This window comes from Dermacentor variabilis, chromosome 8 (assembly GCF_050947875.1).
Source record: "Dermacentor variabilis isolate Ectoservices chromosome 8, ASM5094787v1, whole genome shotgun sequence".
NCBI lineage: Eukaryota > Metazoa > Arthropoda > Arachnida > Ixodida > Ixodidae > Dermacentor > Dermacentor variabilis.
The window spans coordinates 93,884,461-93,898,231 of record NC_134575.1 but is presented as its reverse complement, the minus strand read 5'-3'; the positions used below and the strand labels follow the sequence as shown (position 1 = coordinate 93,898,231).

The following is a 13,771-nucleotide window of genomic DNA, read 5'->3' as shown; positions in this document are numbered from 1 at the left end:
AGCGACTATACCCCCCCCATTTCCGTATCGGGTATATTTCAAACGTCTAGCCTGGGCCGATCCCGGATGTCGTGCACCGCCGGGCCAATAAAATTACTCCATTTTGCAGTCCTAGCTGCAATATCCTGTTGCACTTTTATTATGTAAGTGTGAGAGGATTTAAGATAAAACGCATGTACTGTCGCTGTCTTGTCTCATGACTTTTCTTTGTTGTGAATAAATAAAAACTTTCTGAGGAACAACTTTGTCAAGAATCTAAGACCCGGTATGAACAACTTTAGTGATGGGACGGTGTGGCAGTATAAGCCGCATATATCGCATGCCGTATAGCATGGCATGGCATCTATCCGCCTTAGCAAGCCGATAATAGAGAACAGTTCAGCACTCATCAACTTGGATGCGGCACTCTTTTCGGCACGAGCTCACGTTGCTTCATGTATGAGGATGGTTATTTGATTCGTACGAAATGTTGCCGCACGAGTAATCTGAAGCTTGTCAGAGTGTCGTTCTACATTTACAGACGTCAGCTATACCGGTTAGCTTATTGTCTTCGCAGAGAGTTTGTTAATTCTGATTGGTTGCTCGTCTGTGATAGCTGTTCTCTGGTGGGTGCAACCATTACTCCCGGCAGGGTACGTGGAGCTAAACCCTGGCCCAATGAATTTAGCCCACCGAGAGCAGATGGAGAACATGCAGAAGATTCTTCTAGATATGCAAACTAGTCAGGCTGGCTAGACAGACTGACATTACGGCAGTCTTAACGGCTCAAAATCAACTGCGGTAACCATGACGTGTGGTGTACTAGAAGAGAGCGTATTAGGACCGCTGTTCTTACCTCATAATAATAGCACCGTTGAAGATATTACATCTCCCGTTAAGTTATTTGGAGATGACAGTGTAGTGTTTAGGATAATCAAATCACGGAGAGATACCGAAACTCTAGAGAGGGACTAAGAAGCCTTCTGGGTTTCACATTGGAATGGCCGAAAATGTTTCGTGTAATGACTGTGGTCACCCGAAGACCCTTCGACACGTCCTGTGTGACTGTCTTCATTGCAGTGTACCAAGACGCTCACTCACAATTTTCCCAGCTCGCAAGGTCAAAGATCAGTGTTAATGCAATCCATTACAGTTTTTAACAAGAAGACTTGCGCAAGAGACTGTAGCCACAATTGGTGTTCGCTGTGCTGCGAGTTACCCTGTCTTGTGACAGCCTTCGGTGACAGTGACTGGCTGTGATCGTGTGCGTGTGCTCCCTGTTTCTCCCTGCTTATAGTTCTATTTTCCCTTTCCCTTTTTCCTAACGCAGGGCAGCGAATTGGACTATCTGTGCTGTTTAACCTCCTGCCTTGCTCTGTTCTTCCTTTTTTCACTCGAAAGTGTGGTCCCAAAATGTGAATTACACAATTTTGATACTTTGTAACTGTTTCTGCAATGAACAGCACCCATACTCTTACGCCTTTGAAGCTGAGGAGCACCGTCACCTCTTATGGAACGCAAAGGCATGGTGTTTGCCTTTAAACTCGTTAGGTTATGTAAATACCCCGCAATACTCAGGCGAAATCCTTAGATATCTGTTTCAAGGTCGCGTTGTGAGGTACATAAAATATGACGCGACCCAAGGATGGCTAGAAGCGAACCAAAGCATGTCCAGCCGTATATAAGAGATCACTAATGATTAGCAAAGTTGATTATTGCTTGATTAATGGTTGAATGAAGGTGGATTACGGTAAGTTAAACTGGATTTAGGTTGATTAAAGATATTCAATTGGATTAAGATAATTTAGTATGAATTGAGGTGGACTGAAGTCGATTTCGGTGGATTACGATTCATTAGGATGGATTAGGGTAGATTAAGGATGGTTAAAGTGATTACAATAGGATTTGCGAGGCTTCTGCCTTCGCATCTCTTAGGCGATGGCTAAGAACACCTGGGACATTATTTTCACTCCGAATTTGAACTAGAACGCAACTGTTTCTGTTAAATCCGAGCGAAAAATCTCCGCCCGAAACTTTGCCTGCAAGGAATGGAAGTTTTGTCTCTGTGTGCCACGCCACTTCACACCAATAAGTACTGCGCACGAGGTGACAAGGCAAACCAATCAATAATTTTTGAGTGAATATTATGTACCATGGCAAAAATACACAGGGGCAAAATTACAAAGGGTGCGCTGTTTTTAAGGCAGTGGCATCACATAAGTAGTATGCATATACTGCACGGAGTCCACTGGTGCAGGTCCAAAATAGCGGCAAATACTTGTGAGAGTGTTTCGTTCTTTGTTACAAATCAGGTTGATAATATTTACCCGAACATATGTTTGGACTAGTTCGTACATTGGTTAGAAAGATTCAATGGCGCGAAACACACAGTACTGAACAAATAGAAACCCACGGGAAGGTAAGAGCAAGTCTGCGGCCCGTCCAATGGAGATGAGCACCCACACGAACCAACAAGGCCGAGGAGACGACAGCACCGAAAACATGTCACTTTTTTCCTGCCCCACACTGTCCTCAGAAAAACGTTTTGCAAAGAAACAACATACTGTCTCGACGGCTTCTGTGTTGCGACTGTTATTTGTTTCCTAGCAATAGGTCTTGCTTCCAAAGCGAGAGCTTTTGTTACGAGACATATAAGGTATTTTGCGCTAAATCCGCACTGTTCGACCCTCAGCGTTCGAACCTAAAAAAAATAGCTCAGTGTGTTCCGTGCACGCACTGAGTCGACGAGGAGCTTGCAACAGCAACCTACGACCCGTAGGAAAACACGAGGGGAAATGCAGAAAGGTTAACCACATGAACTGTCCAGTTGGCTACTCTGCTCAAGGGAATGGCATAACGGGCAGAAAAGATGCGGCGACGTGTAGTGATGTGATGCACTATTAGCTCAAAAAGTGCGTATTTCTTCCGTCGTGCGGGCACACTATAATCAGCACAGAACTTCGCGTTCTAAAAAAAAAAAGTTGAGTACTCTGCCGATGAAGTGTCGAGAATTTATGGCGAAGAACCAGTGTAAATACTCTAAAATACTTCTGAAATCTAAAGAAAGCACAGACAACCAGCTTTGCAGTTCGGACGCAGAAGTAAGAAAAGAAAAGGAGGGGGGGGATAGCTTCACTTTAACCTTTCTACTCTGCTAATAAACAGTTATCCGGTAATTAAACTGCAGATAGACCTACAAAAACGTTTTCGCATCTGAACACATTTCATTATTTGTTTAATAGTCCTTGAGACGTACACACTCGGAATAGATCTGTTCATAATGAGAAAAATACAATGAAATATCAGGGTTATCAATCATTTGTGCTGTAGTAAAAAAGCAAGATATTTACCATATTCAGCTCCGCCGATTCGAAAGAATAAAGCGAGGAAGACAAGAGCATAAACAGTCATGCTGAAGCTATCTGAATAACTACAGTGCCACGTAAAGGAGTCATGTCCTGTTTTAAGGTTTTCGTGAAACAAACGCTGCTTGATTTAAGGTCGCCAAAAAGCACGCATGTAAAAAAAATAACCTCGTTGCCTGCCCGTTTGGCTCGAGGAGCAACAGCTGCTTTTCCCACATAAAAATACGTTCCGCAACTGCAGCGAGCAAGGAGCTTCCGGTGAGTATGAGTGGAAGCAGAAAAATACATGGCGCACAGATCGGCATTTCTTTACTGCGACAGCACTTGGAAGCTCGCAACCGAATTTGCTGCGCCAGCCCCTTTCAGTGTTTCCTACTGCGCAGCCATTGTCAGATTGCCGTTAAAGACATATGCATAAGGTCAAACGCATAGGGTTTCCTACATAATATCGAGAGGAAATTGGCGCTGCGATAGTTAAGCCACTATGGGGATAATGGGAGGTACATGCGTTTGTGTGATCCTCATGCTTGTAGCTTGAGGCGTTATTTTGACTTCGTTTATTGTGCTTTATCTGCCTTCATGGTCCTAAATTGCACAGCAGTCAATACTTTTCTAAGTGCAGAGGAATCTACGAACACACGTGATCGCTACTAATTGCAGCGCTTAAGCCATTCGGGGTGGCCAAATCGAAACGTGTCCAGCGCCTCGACACGCTGATTTGCCTGCGAGAAATTCATAAAGGCGTTCTATGGCTCTTGTCGCAGCTTTCGTTCATGGCGCAACGGTTTGAATATCGAGATTCTGTGCTACAAGTCGCGTGAGCGAATGCTGCCGCCAGTCAATTTTAACACGATGACGCTAAGGGCCCCGTGTCGCATAAAATCCGTCATCGGCGTCGACCATCGGTTCGGCTAAAGTCGTTGCATTCCTTGTAAGCTCAACCATGCATACCCAACAAGGCAGATCCTCCGTGTAATGCAAAGATGCTTCTGTACCAATTTAATTTCGCAAAATAAGATACGTCAGGAAAATTGTAATTGCGACCTACACACAACCCACAAGCATGATGGCGTCGTATTGAAACTGCAATATGCACAATACCATAATCTGTTACGGGGGAACTCAAACAAACCCCTTTCCAGCGTTTCTACCATTGATAGACCGGCCTCGGCGTCCGAGATTTGCGCGCTCCACCACCCTCAAACCTCGGTGGCCACAGAGCGCCGTAGCCGCTTCCAGGCAACACTTCCACATGGCGCTTGCCTCCACCGCATCGGTGCCGTCAGGTCTATAGTGCTCCATTTCGGCTCTAAATGAGGCCCTAAAGATGGTTTTTATTGCAGCATCATCATATATTTCAACGAAGCCCTCAGAGAACCTTAAATGTCCGGATTGATACCGCAGGTGAGGTCAGTGTCTTTATGCTTTACTAAGAAGCATTTATTTTCCTAGAACTTGAGAGAGCTTTCATGCACGCCAAATAGTGCAATGATTTTATTCAAAGAAAAGAAGGCCAACTTTGCTCAAATAAATTTTGTGTAATTGAAGTTGGAAGCACTTAAACACACAATACGATATTCTTGGCGTTACCGCCTCTTACTCAAGTAACTACAACAGAGCAGACTGATGGAAAGAGAGGTAAACTGGCATGACCTTGAATTTTTGCTGCAACTTTCAACTTTCGTGCGGCAATATTTAGCACAAGAAGAAAAAAATTGGCCCTTACTTTTTACGAGGTCAGTGTCGGCTCAACGACGCAGCTCGTTCCTGGAATGAAGCCGCAGCCAACAACAAATGAACGCATTTATGTTCCGTAGTTTGCTGCAGCTTTCAACTTTCGTGTGGCAATATTTAGCGCAAGAAGAAAAAAATTGGCCCTTACCTTTTACGAGGTCAGTGTCGGCTCAACGACGCAGCTCGTTCCTGGAATGAAGCCGCAGCCAACAACAAATGAACGCATTTATGTTCCGTGAGTGAGTGAGCGAGTTAGAAAACTTTTATTGTGCGTAATGGGTGACACCGGAGCTCCGGTACCGCTCGTAGGCGTCCAGGGAGCCAGATGTCACCCTAAGGGGCAGGTGTTAGTAGACGAAGCTGTTTGCCGCTTCGGCTGCCAGACGGGCAATGTTGGCCTGTGCCGCCGGGTCTTCGCTATAAAGCGCGGTCTCCCCATGCTTCTTCGTCCTTAAATAAATTATATCCCGGGGAGTAGCTGCACTCCCATAGGATATGTCTTAGAGTTCGTATTTTATTGCAGAATGTGCAGAATTGGTCCTCCGGATTTCCCGTTTGCGTGAGGCATCTCCATCTGGGAGACATGGGCTTCTTGGCGTGCAAGTGGCGCCAGGTGACTGCCTCTGCGGACGTGAGGGACCTATCCGGTCGACTCAATGTGGATCGTCTGGTATTTGGTTCCTGTGTTGGCTTGTAGTCCTACCCAGTTTAGAATCTGCTGTCCTGTCTGGGTTAGACTCAGGCGTTCGAGTTGCGCCGTTCTCGTAGCTTCCACTAAGTCCTGCCATGTGTTATGCACCCCCATTCGCTCTAGTGCTTCAGTTGAGGTCGAGATTGGTAGTCCCAGTGCCCGTTTCGTGCATTTCCTTATTATGACGTCTAACTTGTTTCTTTCTACTTTTTTAATGTTAAGGAATGGGGTTGAGTAGCAGATCCGACTCAAGATGAAGGCCTGGACCAGCCTTAACTTGTTCTTCTCCTTTAGCCCTCTGCCTCTGGCCATGATTCTTCTAATGATACTTACCACTTGGTTTGCGTGCGTGTCTAGCTTAGCTATAGTCGTGTGGTTGCTTCCTGTTTTGCTTATGAGCGTGCCCAGAATTCGGATCTCATCTACTTGCGGAATTTCTTTACCGTCTAAGTCTATCGAGATTTTGGGAGGAGATGCGTTGGTCTGTCCTCGTCCTGGGCCTGATCATGAGTAGTTCCGACTTCGTCGGGGAGCAGCTCAGCCCTTTACTTTTGGCATGTAAGTCTATGATGTCGGCTGCCCGCTGGAGCCTTTCTTCGATAGACGCATCGCTGCCCTCATTGAGCCAAACGTTGACGTCGTCTGCGTAGACGCTCGTCTTTAGTCCTTCGATCCTTCCTAACTTGCCCGGGAGTTTATGTTTCGTAGTACATTGTCGTTTTTTCGATGCCAGAGTCGCGAAATTTGTAGAGATTTTAATTGTACAGCATTAAGGAGCTCGTACCGCAGAAAAGCCGGTGTCGGCGTCGTGGGCCGTGAGCGAAAAATCCTGGAAGGCAATTCATCATCATCATCATCATCATCATCATCATCATCATCATCATCATCATCAGCCTGGTTACGCCCACTGCAGGGCAAAGGCCTCTCCCATACTTCTCCAACAACCCCGGTCATGTACTAATTGTGGCCATGCCGTCCCTGCAAACTTCTTAATCTCATCCGCCCACCTAACTTTCTGCCGCCCCCTGCTACGCTTCCCTTCCCTTGGGATCCAGTCCGTAACCCTTAATGACCATCGGTTATCTTCCCTCCTCATTACATGTCCTGCCCATGCCCATTTCTTTTTCTTGATTTCAACTAAGATGTCATTAACTCGCGTTTGTTCCCTCACCCAATATGCTCTTTTCTTATCCCTTAACGTTACACCTATCATTCTTCTTTCCATAGCTCGTTGTGTCGTCCTCAATTTGAGTAGAACCCTTTTCGTAAGCCTCCAGGTTTCTGCCCCGTAGGTGAGTACTGGTAAGACACAGCTATTATATACTTTTCTCTTGAGGGATAACGGCAACCTGCTGTTCATGATTTGGGAATGCCTGCCAAACGCACTCCAGCCCATTCTTATTCTTCTGATTATTTCCGTCTCATGATCCGGATCCGCCGTCACTACCTGCCCTAAGTAGATGTATTCCCTTACGACTTCCAGTGCCTCGCTGCCTATAGTAAATTGCTGTTCTCTCCCGAGACTGTTAAGCATTACTTTAGTTTTCTGCATATTAATTTTTAGACCCACTCTTCTGCTTTGCCTCTCCAGGTCAGTGAGCATGCATTGCAATTGGTCCCCTGAGTTACTAAGCAAGGCAATATCATCAGCGAATCGCAAGTTACTAAGGTATTCTCCATTAACTTTTATCCCCAATTCTTCCCAATCCAGGTCTCTGAATACCTCCTGTAAACACGCTGTGAATAGCATTGGAGATATCGTATCTCCCTGCCTGACGCCTTTCTTTATTGGGATTTTGTTGCTTGCTTTATGGAGGACTACGGTGGCTGTGGAGCCGCTATAGATATCTTCCAGTATTTTTACATATGGTTCATCTACACCCTGATTCCGTAATGCCTCCATGACTGCTGAGGTTTCGACTGAATCAAACGCTTTCTCGTAATCAATGAAAGCTATATATAACGGTTGCTTATATTCTGCACATTTCTCTATCACTTGATTGATAGTGTGAATATGGTCTATTGTTGAGTAGCCTTTACGGAATCCTGCCTGGTCCTTTGGTTGACAGAAGTCTAAGGTGTTCCTGATTCTATTTGCAATTACCTTAGTAAATACTTTGTAGGCAACAGACAGTAAGCTGATCGGTCTATAATTTTTCAAGTCTTTGGCGTCCCCTTTCTTATGGATTAGGATTATGTTAGCGTTCTTCCAAGATTCCGGTACGCTCGAGGTCATGAGGCATTGCGTATACAGGGTGGCCAGTTTCTCTAGAACAATCTGTCCACCATCCTTCAACAAATCTGCTGTTACCTGATCCTCCCCAGCTGCCTTCCCCCTTTGCATATCTCCTAAGGCTTTCTTTACCTCTTCCGGCGTTACCTTCGGGATTTCGAATTCCTCTAGATTATTTTCTCTTCCATTATCGTCGTGGGTGCCACTGGTACTGTATAAATCTCTATAAAACTCCTCCGCCACTTCAACTATCTCATCCATATTAGTAATGATATTGCCGGCTTTGTTTCTTAACGCATACATCTGATTCTTGCCAATTCCTAGTTTCTTCTTCACTGTTTTTAGGCTTCCTCTGTTCCTGAGAGCGTGTTCAATTCTATCCATATTATACTTCCTTATGTCAGCTGTCTTACGCTTGTTGATTAACTTCGAAAGTTCTGCCAGTTCTATTCTAGCTGTAGGGTTAGATGCTTTCATACATTGGCGTTTCTTGATCAGATCTTTCGTCTCCTGGGATAGTTTGCTGGTATCCTGCCTAACGGAGTTACCACCGACTTCCATTGCACACTCCTTAATTATGCCCACAAGATTGTCGTTCATTGCTTCAACACTAAAGTCCTCTTCCTGAGTTAAAGATGAATACCTGTTTTGTAGCTTGATCTGGAATTCCTCTATTTTCCCTCTTACCGCTAACTCATTGATCGGCTTCTTATATACCAGTTTCTTCCGTTCCCTCCTCAGGTCTAACCTAATTCGAGTTCTTACCATCCTGTAGTCACTGCAGCGCACCTTGCCGAGCACGTCCACATCTTGTATGATGCCAGGGTTAGCGCAGAGTATGAAGTCTATTTCATTTCTAGTCTCGCCGTTTGGGCTCCTCCACGTCCACTTTCGGCTATCCCGCTTGCGGAAGAAGGTATTCATTATCCTCATATTATTCTGTTCCGCAAACTCTACTAATAACTCTCCCCTGCTATTCCTAGTGCCTATGCCATATTCCCCCACTGCCTTGTCTCCAGCCTGCTTCTTGCCTACCTTGGCATTAAAGTCGCCCATTAGTATAGTGTATTTAGTTTTCACTCTACCCACCGCCGATTCCACGTCTTCATAGAAGCTTTCGACTTCCTGGTCATCATGACTGGATGTAGGGGCGTAGACCTGTACAATCTTCATTTTGTATCTCTTATTAAGTTTCACAACAAGACCTGCCACCCTCTCGTTAATGCTATAGAATTCCTGTATGTTACCAGCTATATTCTTATTAACCAGGAATCCGACTCCTAGTTCTCTTCTATCCGCTAAGCCCCGGTAGCACAGGACGTGCCCGCTATTTAGCACTGTATATGCTTCTTTTGGTCTCCTAACTTCACTGAGCCCTATTATATCCCATTTACTGCCCTCTAATTCCTGCAATAGCACTGCTAGACTCGCCTCACTAGATAACGTTCTAGCGTTAAACGTTGCCAGGTTCATATTCCAATGGCGGCCTGTCCGGAGCCAGTGATTCTTAGCACCCTCTGCAGCGTCGCAGGTCTGACCGCCGCCGTGGTCAGTTGCTTCGCAGATGCTGGGGACTGAGGGCCGGGGTTTGATTGTTGTGTTCATAGGAGGTTGTGGCCAAGTACTGCACCAGGGTGGCCAATCCTGCTCTGGTGAGGGAGTGCGTTACCGGTTCTGGTCACCGGGATCAGGCCACACTCCAGGCCTGTTTGTGCAATTTTATCAACACGCGGATTGTTCTTTTTTTTTTTTTTAATCCGGTGGAAAATTGCCGGCACCGGGATTCGAACCACTGACCTCTTGCACGCGAGGCGGGTGTTCTACCTCTACGCCACCGCTGCACTCCTGTTCATATTGAAGCAAATACCGAACCACGCATACCCAACCAATTTTATACCACGAAAGTTGCTCATACCCTGTCTTTCATTCTTTACAAAGTTATTCCTCGGAATTTTGAGAAGGGCAGCCCACAAACAAATGTACCCGCGAAAAAACATCGACAGTGCATGTCCTTTATGTTAGCTCTTCTCAGACTGAAATATTAAAAGTGCGAAACAATAACAGCAGATCGATCCACGCAAGATGCCGCGTTTCTACCAGGAAACTCGCCTTCGTGCATGGCGTCCGCAGCCAGCGTTTACCGATAACCGTTACGGTTACATAACCTGCAGTTGCTGGGAAAAATTAAAATCAGTAAATGGTCGTTTAACGCTGTCACCTTCCGCCCTTAAAGGCGAAGCTTAGGCGTCCTCCAAATATTTTGTTGTTTTGTCTGTGTTGTACTGTTTACGTGCCTTAATAACGGTGTTTGTGTATTTCTCCTTGGGCTATGCTTTCCATTAACATTATGCGTTGATTTGTGTGAAGTGGGTCTGCATTGAGCTTTTTCTTCGGTTTATGTGCCCCATCCCCATCCCTATGCTTAGTACTATGTAGGTACCTATTTACCGGGTATTTCAGCTAACGCTTCCAGCATATAAAAAGGAAAAGTTGCCTGTGTTAGCACAATTATAGTCCATGAGCTTGTCTACTGAAAGAGGCGGACGTTACCTGCTTAACGATTGAAATGCATGAAATGCATAATCGAACGATTAAGGGGAAAAGTCGCAGTTTCGCCACAAAGGCGAAGCATCGATTGCGAGAGCACATTGGCAGGCAGCCATGCGAAGTAAGGATAGCAGGTTTATCGGGCGCATCAAGTTGTAACATTCGCTTGCTAACTAAATTAACAAGCATGGTGTCAGCGCGCACAGTAAGAACATCATACTCGATGACCACGGACGCTCGCTGTCGAAACGCTGGAATGAGCAAGCGCGGCAGCAACAGCGAGTGAAGTGACCTTCGTGCTGTCTGTCGCTACAAAGCAAACTGCTCGCCTAGGATACTCAGCACGCACGAAACTACGAGCGTCGAGGCACCTAGACTCTGCCCCCAACGAAGATCGCTATCAAGATACGGCAGCGCGACCACGCCCAGCCGCCACATGCGCAGTTGCAGCCGAAGTAGAACGGCGCCCCCCCCCCGCACTTTCTTCCCCTGTGACTCACAACCGTGGCCGTTCAAATTTCACGTCAATCAGAGGATTTTTGACGCGTTGTTCGGCTCTTTCGCACATTGTTTTTCGGCGATTATCGGTAGCATAAGTCGGTCACGCCACCGATGACGATCCCGGATTTTCGCGTAATCCCAGGTAGCACACAAAGTCTTGAAAACGTCGTATTAAGGGATTCAACGTCTGAAACGGATTTTTGACCAAAATCGACGCATCAAAGACGTTCCAAACAAGATAGCTTAAAAACGAGGGGTGAATACGTTTTGCAAACGACTCAAAACGCCACCGCCACGTCACGGCGCGTCAGCCTCTTTAGCGGCTTCTACAATATTCAACAACCCATCAACGCGATCCAACCTTGCGCAAGGTGGCGATACCGTCGTCAAATCATGTGACCAAGGTGGCCACGTCATTCGTGATGCCGGGCAGCCGGGCGAGCCGGGGCATAGTCGCGTCGTCATGGCGTCGTCACGTCACCGCACTCGCATTGCGCTGTGGTGTGTTTGCGGCTGTTCTGAACGTGCTGCCGCTGCCCTTTGCTATGTAAGTGTTGCAGTGTTTTGCTGTCAAGAAAACGATATTCTGTGATCAGTTTGGGTTGTGCGATATGTTTGTGTGGTTTTAATTTGGAAATCAGTAGTGTTTTCAATTGTTATTTGATCAAGGCGGCCACGTTATTCGTGAAGCCGGGCATAGTTACGTTATCGCACTCGCATGGCACTATGGTCTGTTTGCGACTGTTCTGAATGTGCTGCCGCTGCCCTTTGTCATGTAAGTGTTGCAGTGCTTTGCTGTCAAGAAAACGACATTCTGTGATTAGTTTGGGTTGTGCGATCTGTTTGTGTAGTTTAATTTGGAAATCAGTAGTGTTTTCAATTGGAGGGCGCGGAGTGGAGGGCACTAATCAGCTCTTCAAGTTCACTGTCATGTTATGTGAGGCGCCTTTTCACTGACGCTGTAATTAAGGCGTTAAGGGTAGTATAAGGACGAAAGTTAGAGGGACGAAATCGTGCCTGTGTGTCCCTAGCGTCGGGGTCGGCCGCTATGCGTGATCCTAACAAGAAAGCATTTTGCAGAATGCGAAGAAAGGCGGCAAAAATTGGAGGACGCTTAAGCTTCGCCTTCAAGAGTGGAACGCGACAGCGTTCCTGTCGACCCGCCAAGGGGTGTAAGACAATGGGCTACAGGGCAGCCATCACTTACGAGGCGCCCCGCATCGGACGCGGTGAGCGTCGAGCCATATGGTCGAGCAACGCAGCGTTCGGCGCAGCAACGAAACGTGCGCCTGAGCAAGCGGAACGAACCAAAGAACTCGGTATCTCGGAGGGGGAAATGATGCACGCCAGCCAAACGTCGTGATCGGCACGGGCCGAAAGATAGACAGATAGTGATCTAAAGAAAGGAAGGCCGCATGATTCTGCAGAGGGAGCAAGGCGAAGCGTTGTCAGGGGAGAGACAGTCCATGCCGCGACCCGCCTCGCACCGGTCCTCGTACAGCTCCAATGCGCGCGTGGCGCGCCATCTGTCGGGCAGCGCCGTACATGGAGAGGAGGGGGTCTTCTATGTTTGCCGCAAGATGGCTCTGCGTGTGCGGAAAGCCCAGAAGAAATGCAGCGGAAACGCACTTCGCTACTCGTGTAATTGCGACTTCTGTAAGTTACATGTTCATAATTACCGATATACACCGCAGTATAACTTTCCACGGCTCGTTTCGAAGGCAACACCGCATTCACTAGAGGCGCGTTTGTACCGCTTAGACGCATCAAACTCGTGGCTGAGTGGTAGCGTCTCCGTTTCACACTCCGGAGACCCTGGTTCGATTCCCACCCAGCCCATCTTGGAAGTTGCTTTTTATTTATGAAGTGCCTGCTGTGATTTATCGCTCACGGCCAACGCCGCGGACGCCGACGGCGACGACACCGGCTTTTCTGCGACACGAGCTCCTTAACGCAATCGCGTTAAAATTTCTGTCTGTGCGCACCTTGCCGATCTCCGCAATAGAGCCATCATCGTGGTATTTTAGTCTCCCGTCTAGCAAGAGTGTTGCAGACAAGGGAACTGGTTCAAACAGGCTTTTTTTTAATGATTCACTACTAGTGCGGTATCCCGAAAGGTTAGGTCAAGTGCTCGCCCTATTTTCTTCCCTCGCGCTACAGCGCACTGACAGAATTTTGCGTGCACCATACCGTGCTTTTATCGTTTGCGCTTCAGGTTCTCGATTGTGTTTTCGCCCCCTTTACCCACGTGATGGGTATTTCATGGTATTACCGTGTACCACATGTGTCCATATATTGTGTCCAATATATGAAACGGCCAAATTCGATTTTATTTGACGCCTCAAATGGTAGTAATGTATTGAGTCCCTTGTAGCTTTGTGCTTGTTATCAATTTTACTATTTGGCGAATGGATACAGCATGTACGCTGCATAACTCGCTTGTGCATACTGCATACGTGAGTCGAGTATGCCCTTGGTATAAAATAACTTGTATGCTTTAGGTAGTACGATTATTTGCGGTTTGGGACATGTGTCGGAATGTACGCTGTGCGCCCTTCGCGCTTTACGGCGGCCTGCCGAGTTCGTGCGGGTGCCATGTGTGCGCATGGAGTTCGCGAAGCGCTCTCGCAGTTTTTTTTTATATATATATACATGTGTTCTGTTCGCGCGCTTCGCACAACAGGGCATGTCGCAGTTCTTTGTCCTTGTGCAACACATTTT

The 13,771-nt window shown here is 46.8% G+C and overlaps 1 protein-coding gene across 1 annotated transcript in view; it reads right to left on the bottom strand.

Annotated features, from left to right (window-relative positions):
* LOC142591189 (uncharacterized) overlaps nucleotides 1–3,447 on the bottom strand; it is a 39,115-nt gene extending 35,668 nt beyond the window's left edge. Inside the window, exon 1 of the mRNA XM_075703556.1 lies at nucleotides 3,330–3,447. Within this exon, the coding sequence (XP_075559671.1) occupies nucleotides 3,330–3,390 (61 nt within the window). The 5' untranslated portion in view covers nucleotides 3,391–3,447. The remainder of the gene's footprint in view (nucleotides 1–3,329) is intronic.
* Between the last annotated feature and the right edge of the window lie 10,324 nt (nucleotides 3,448–13,771).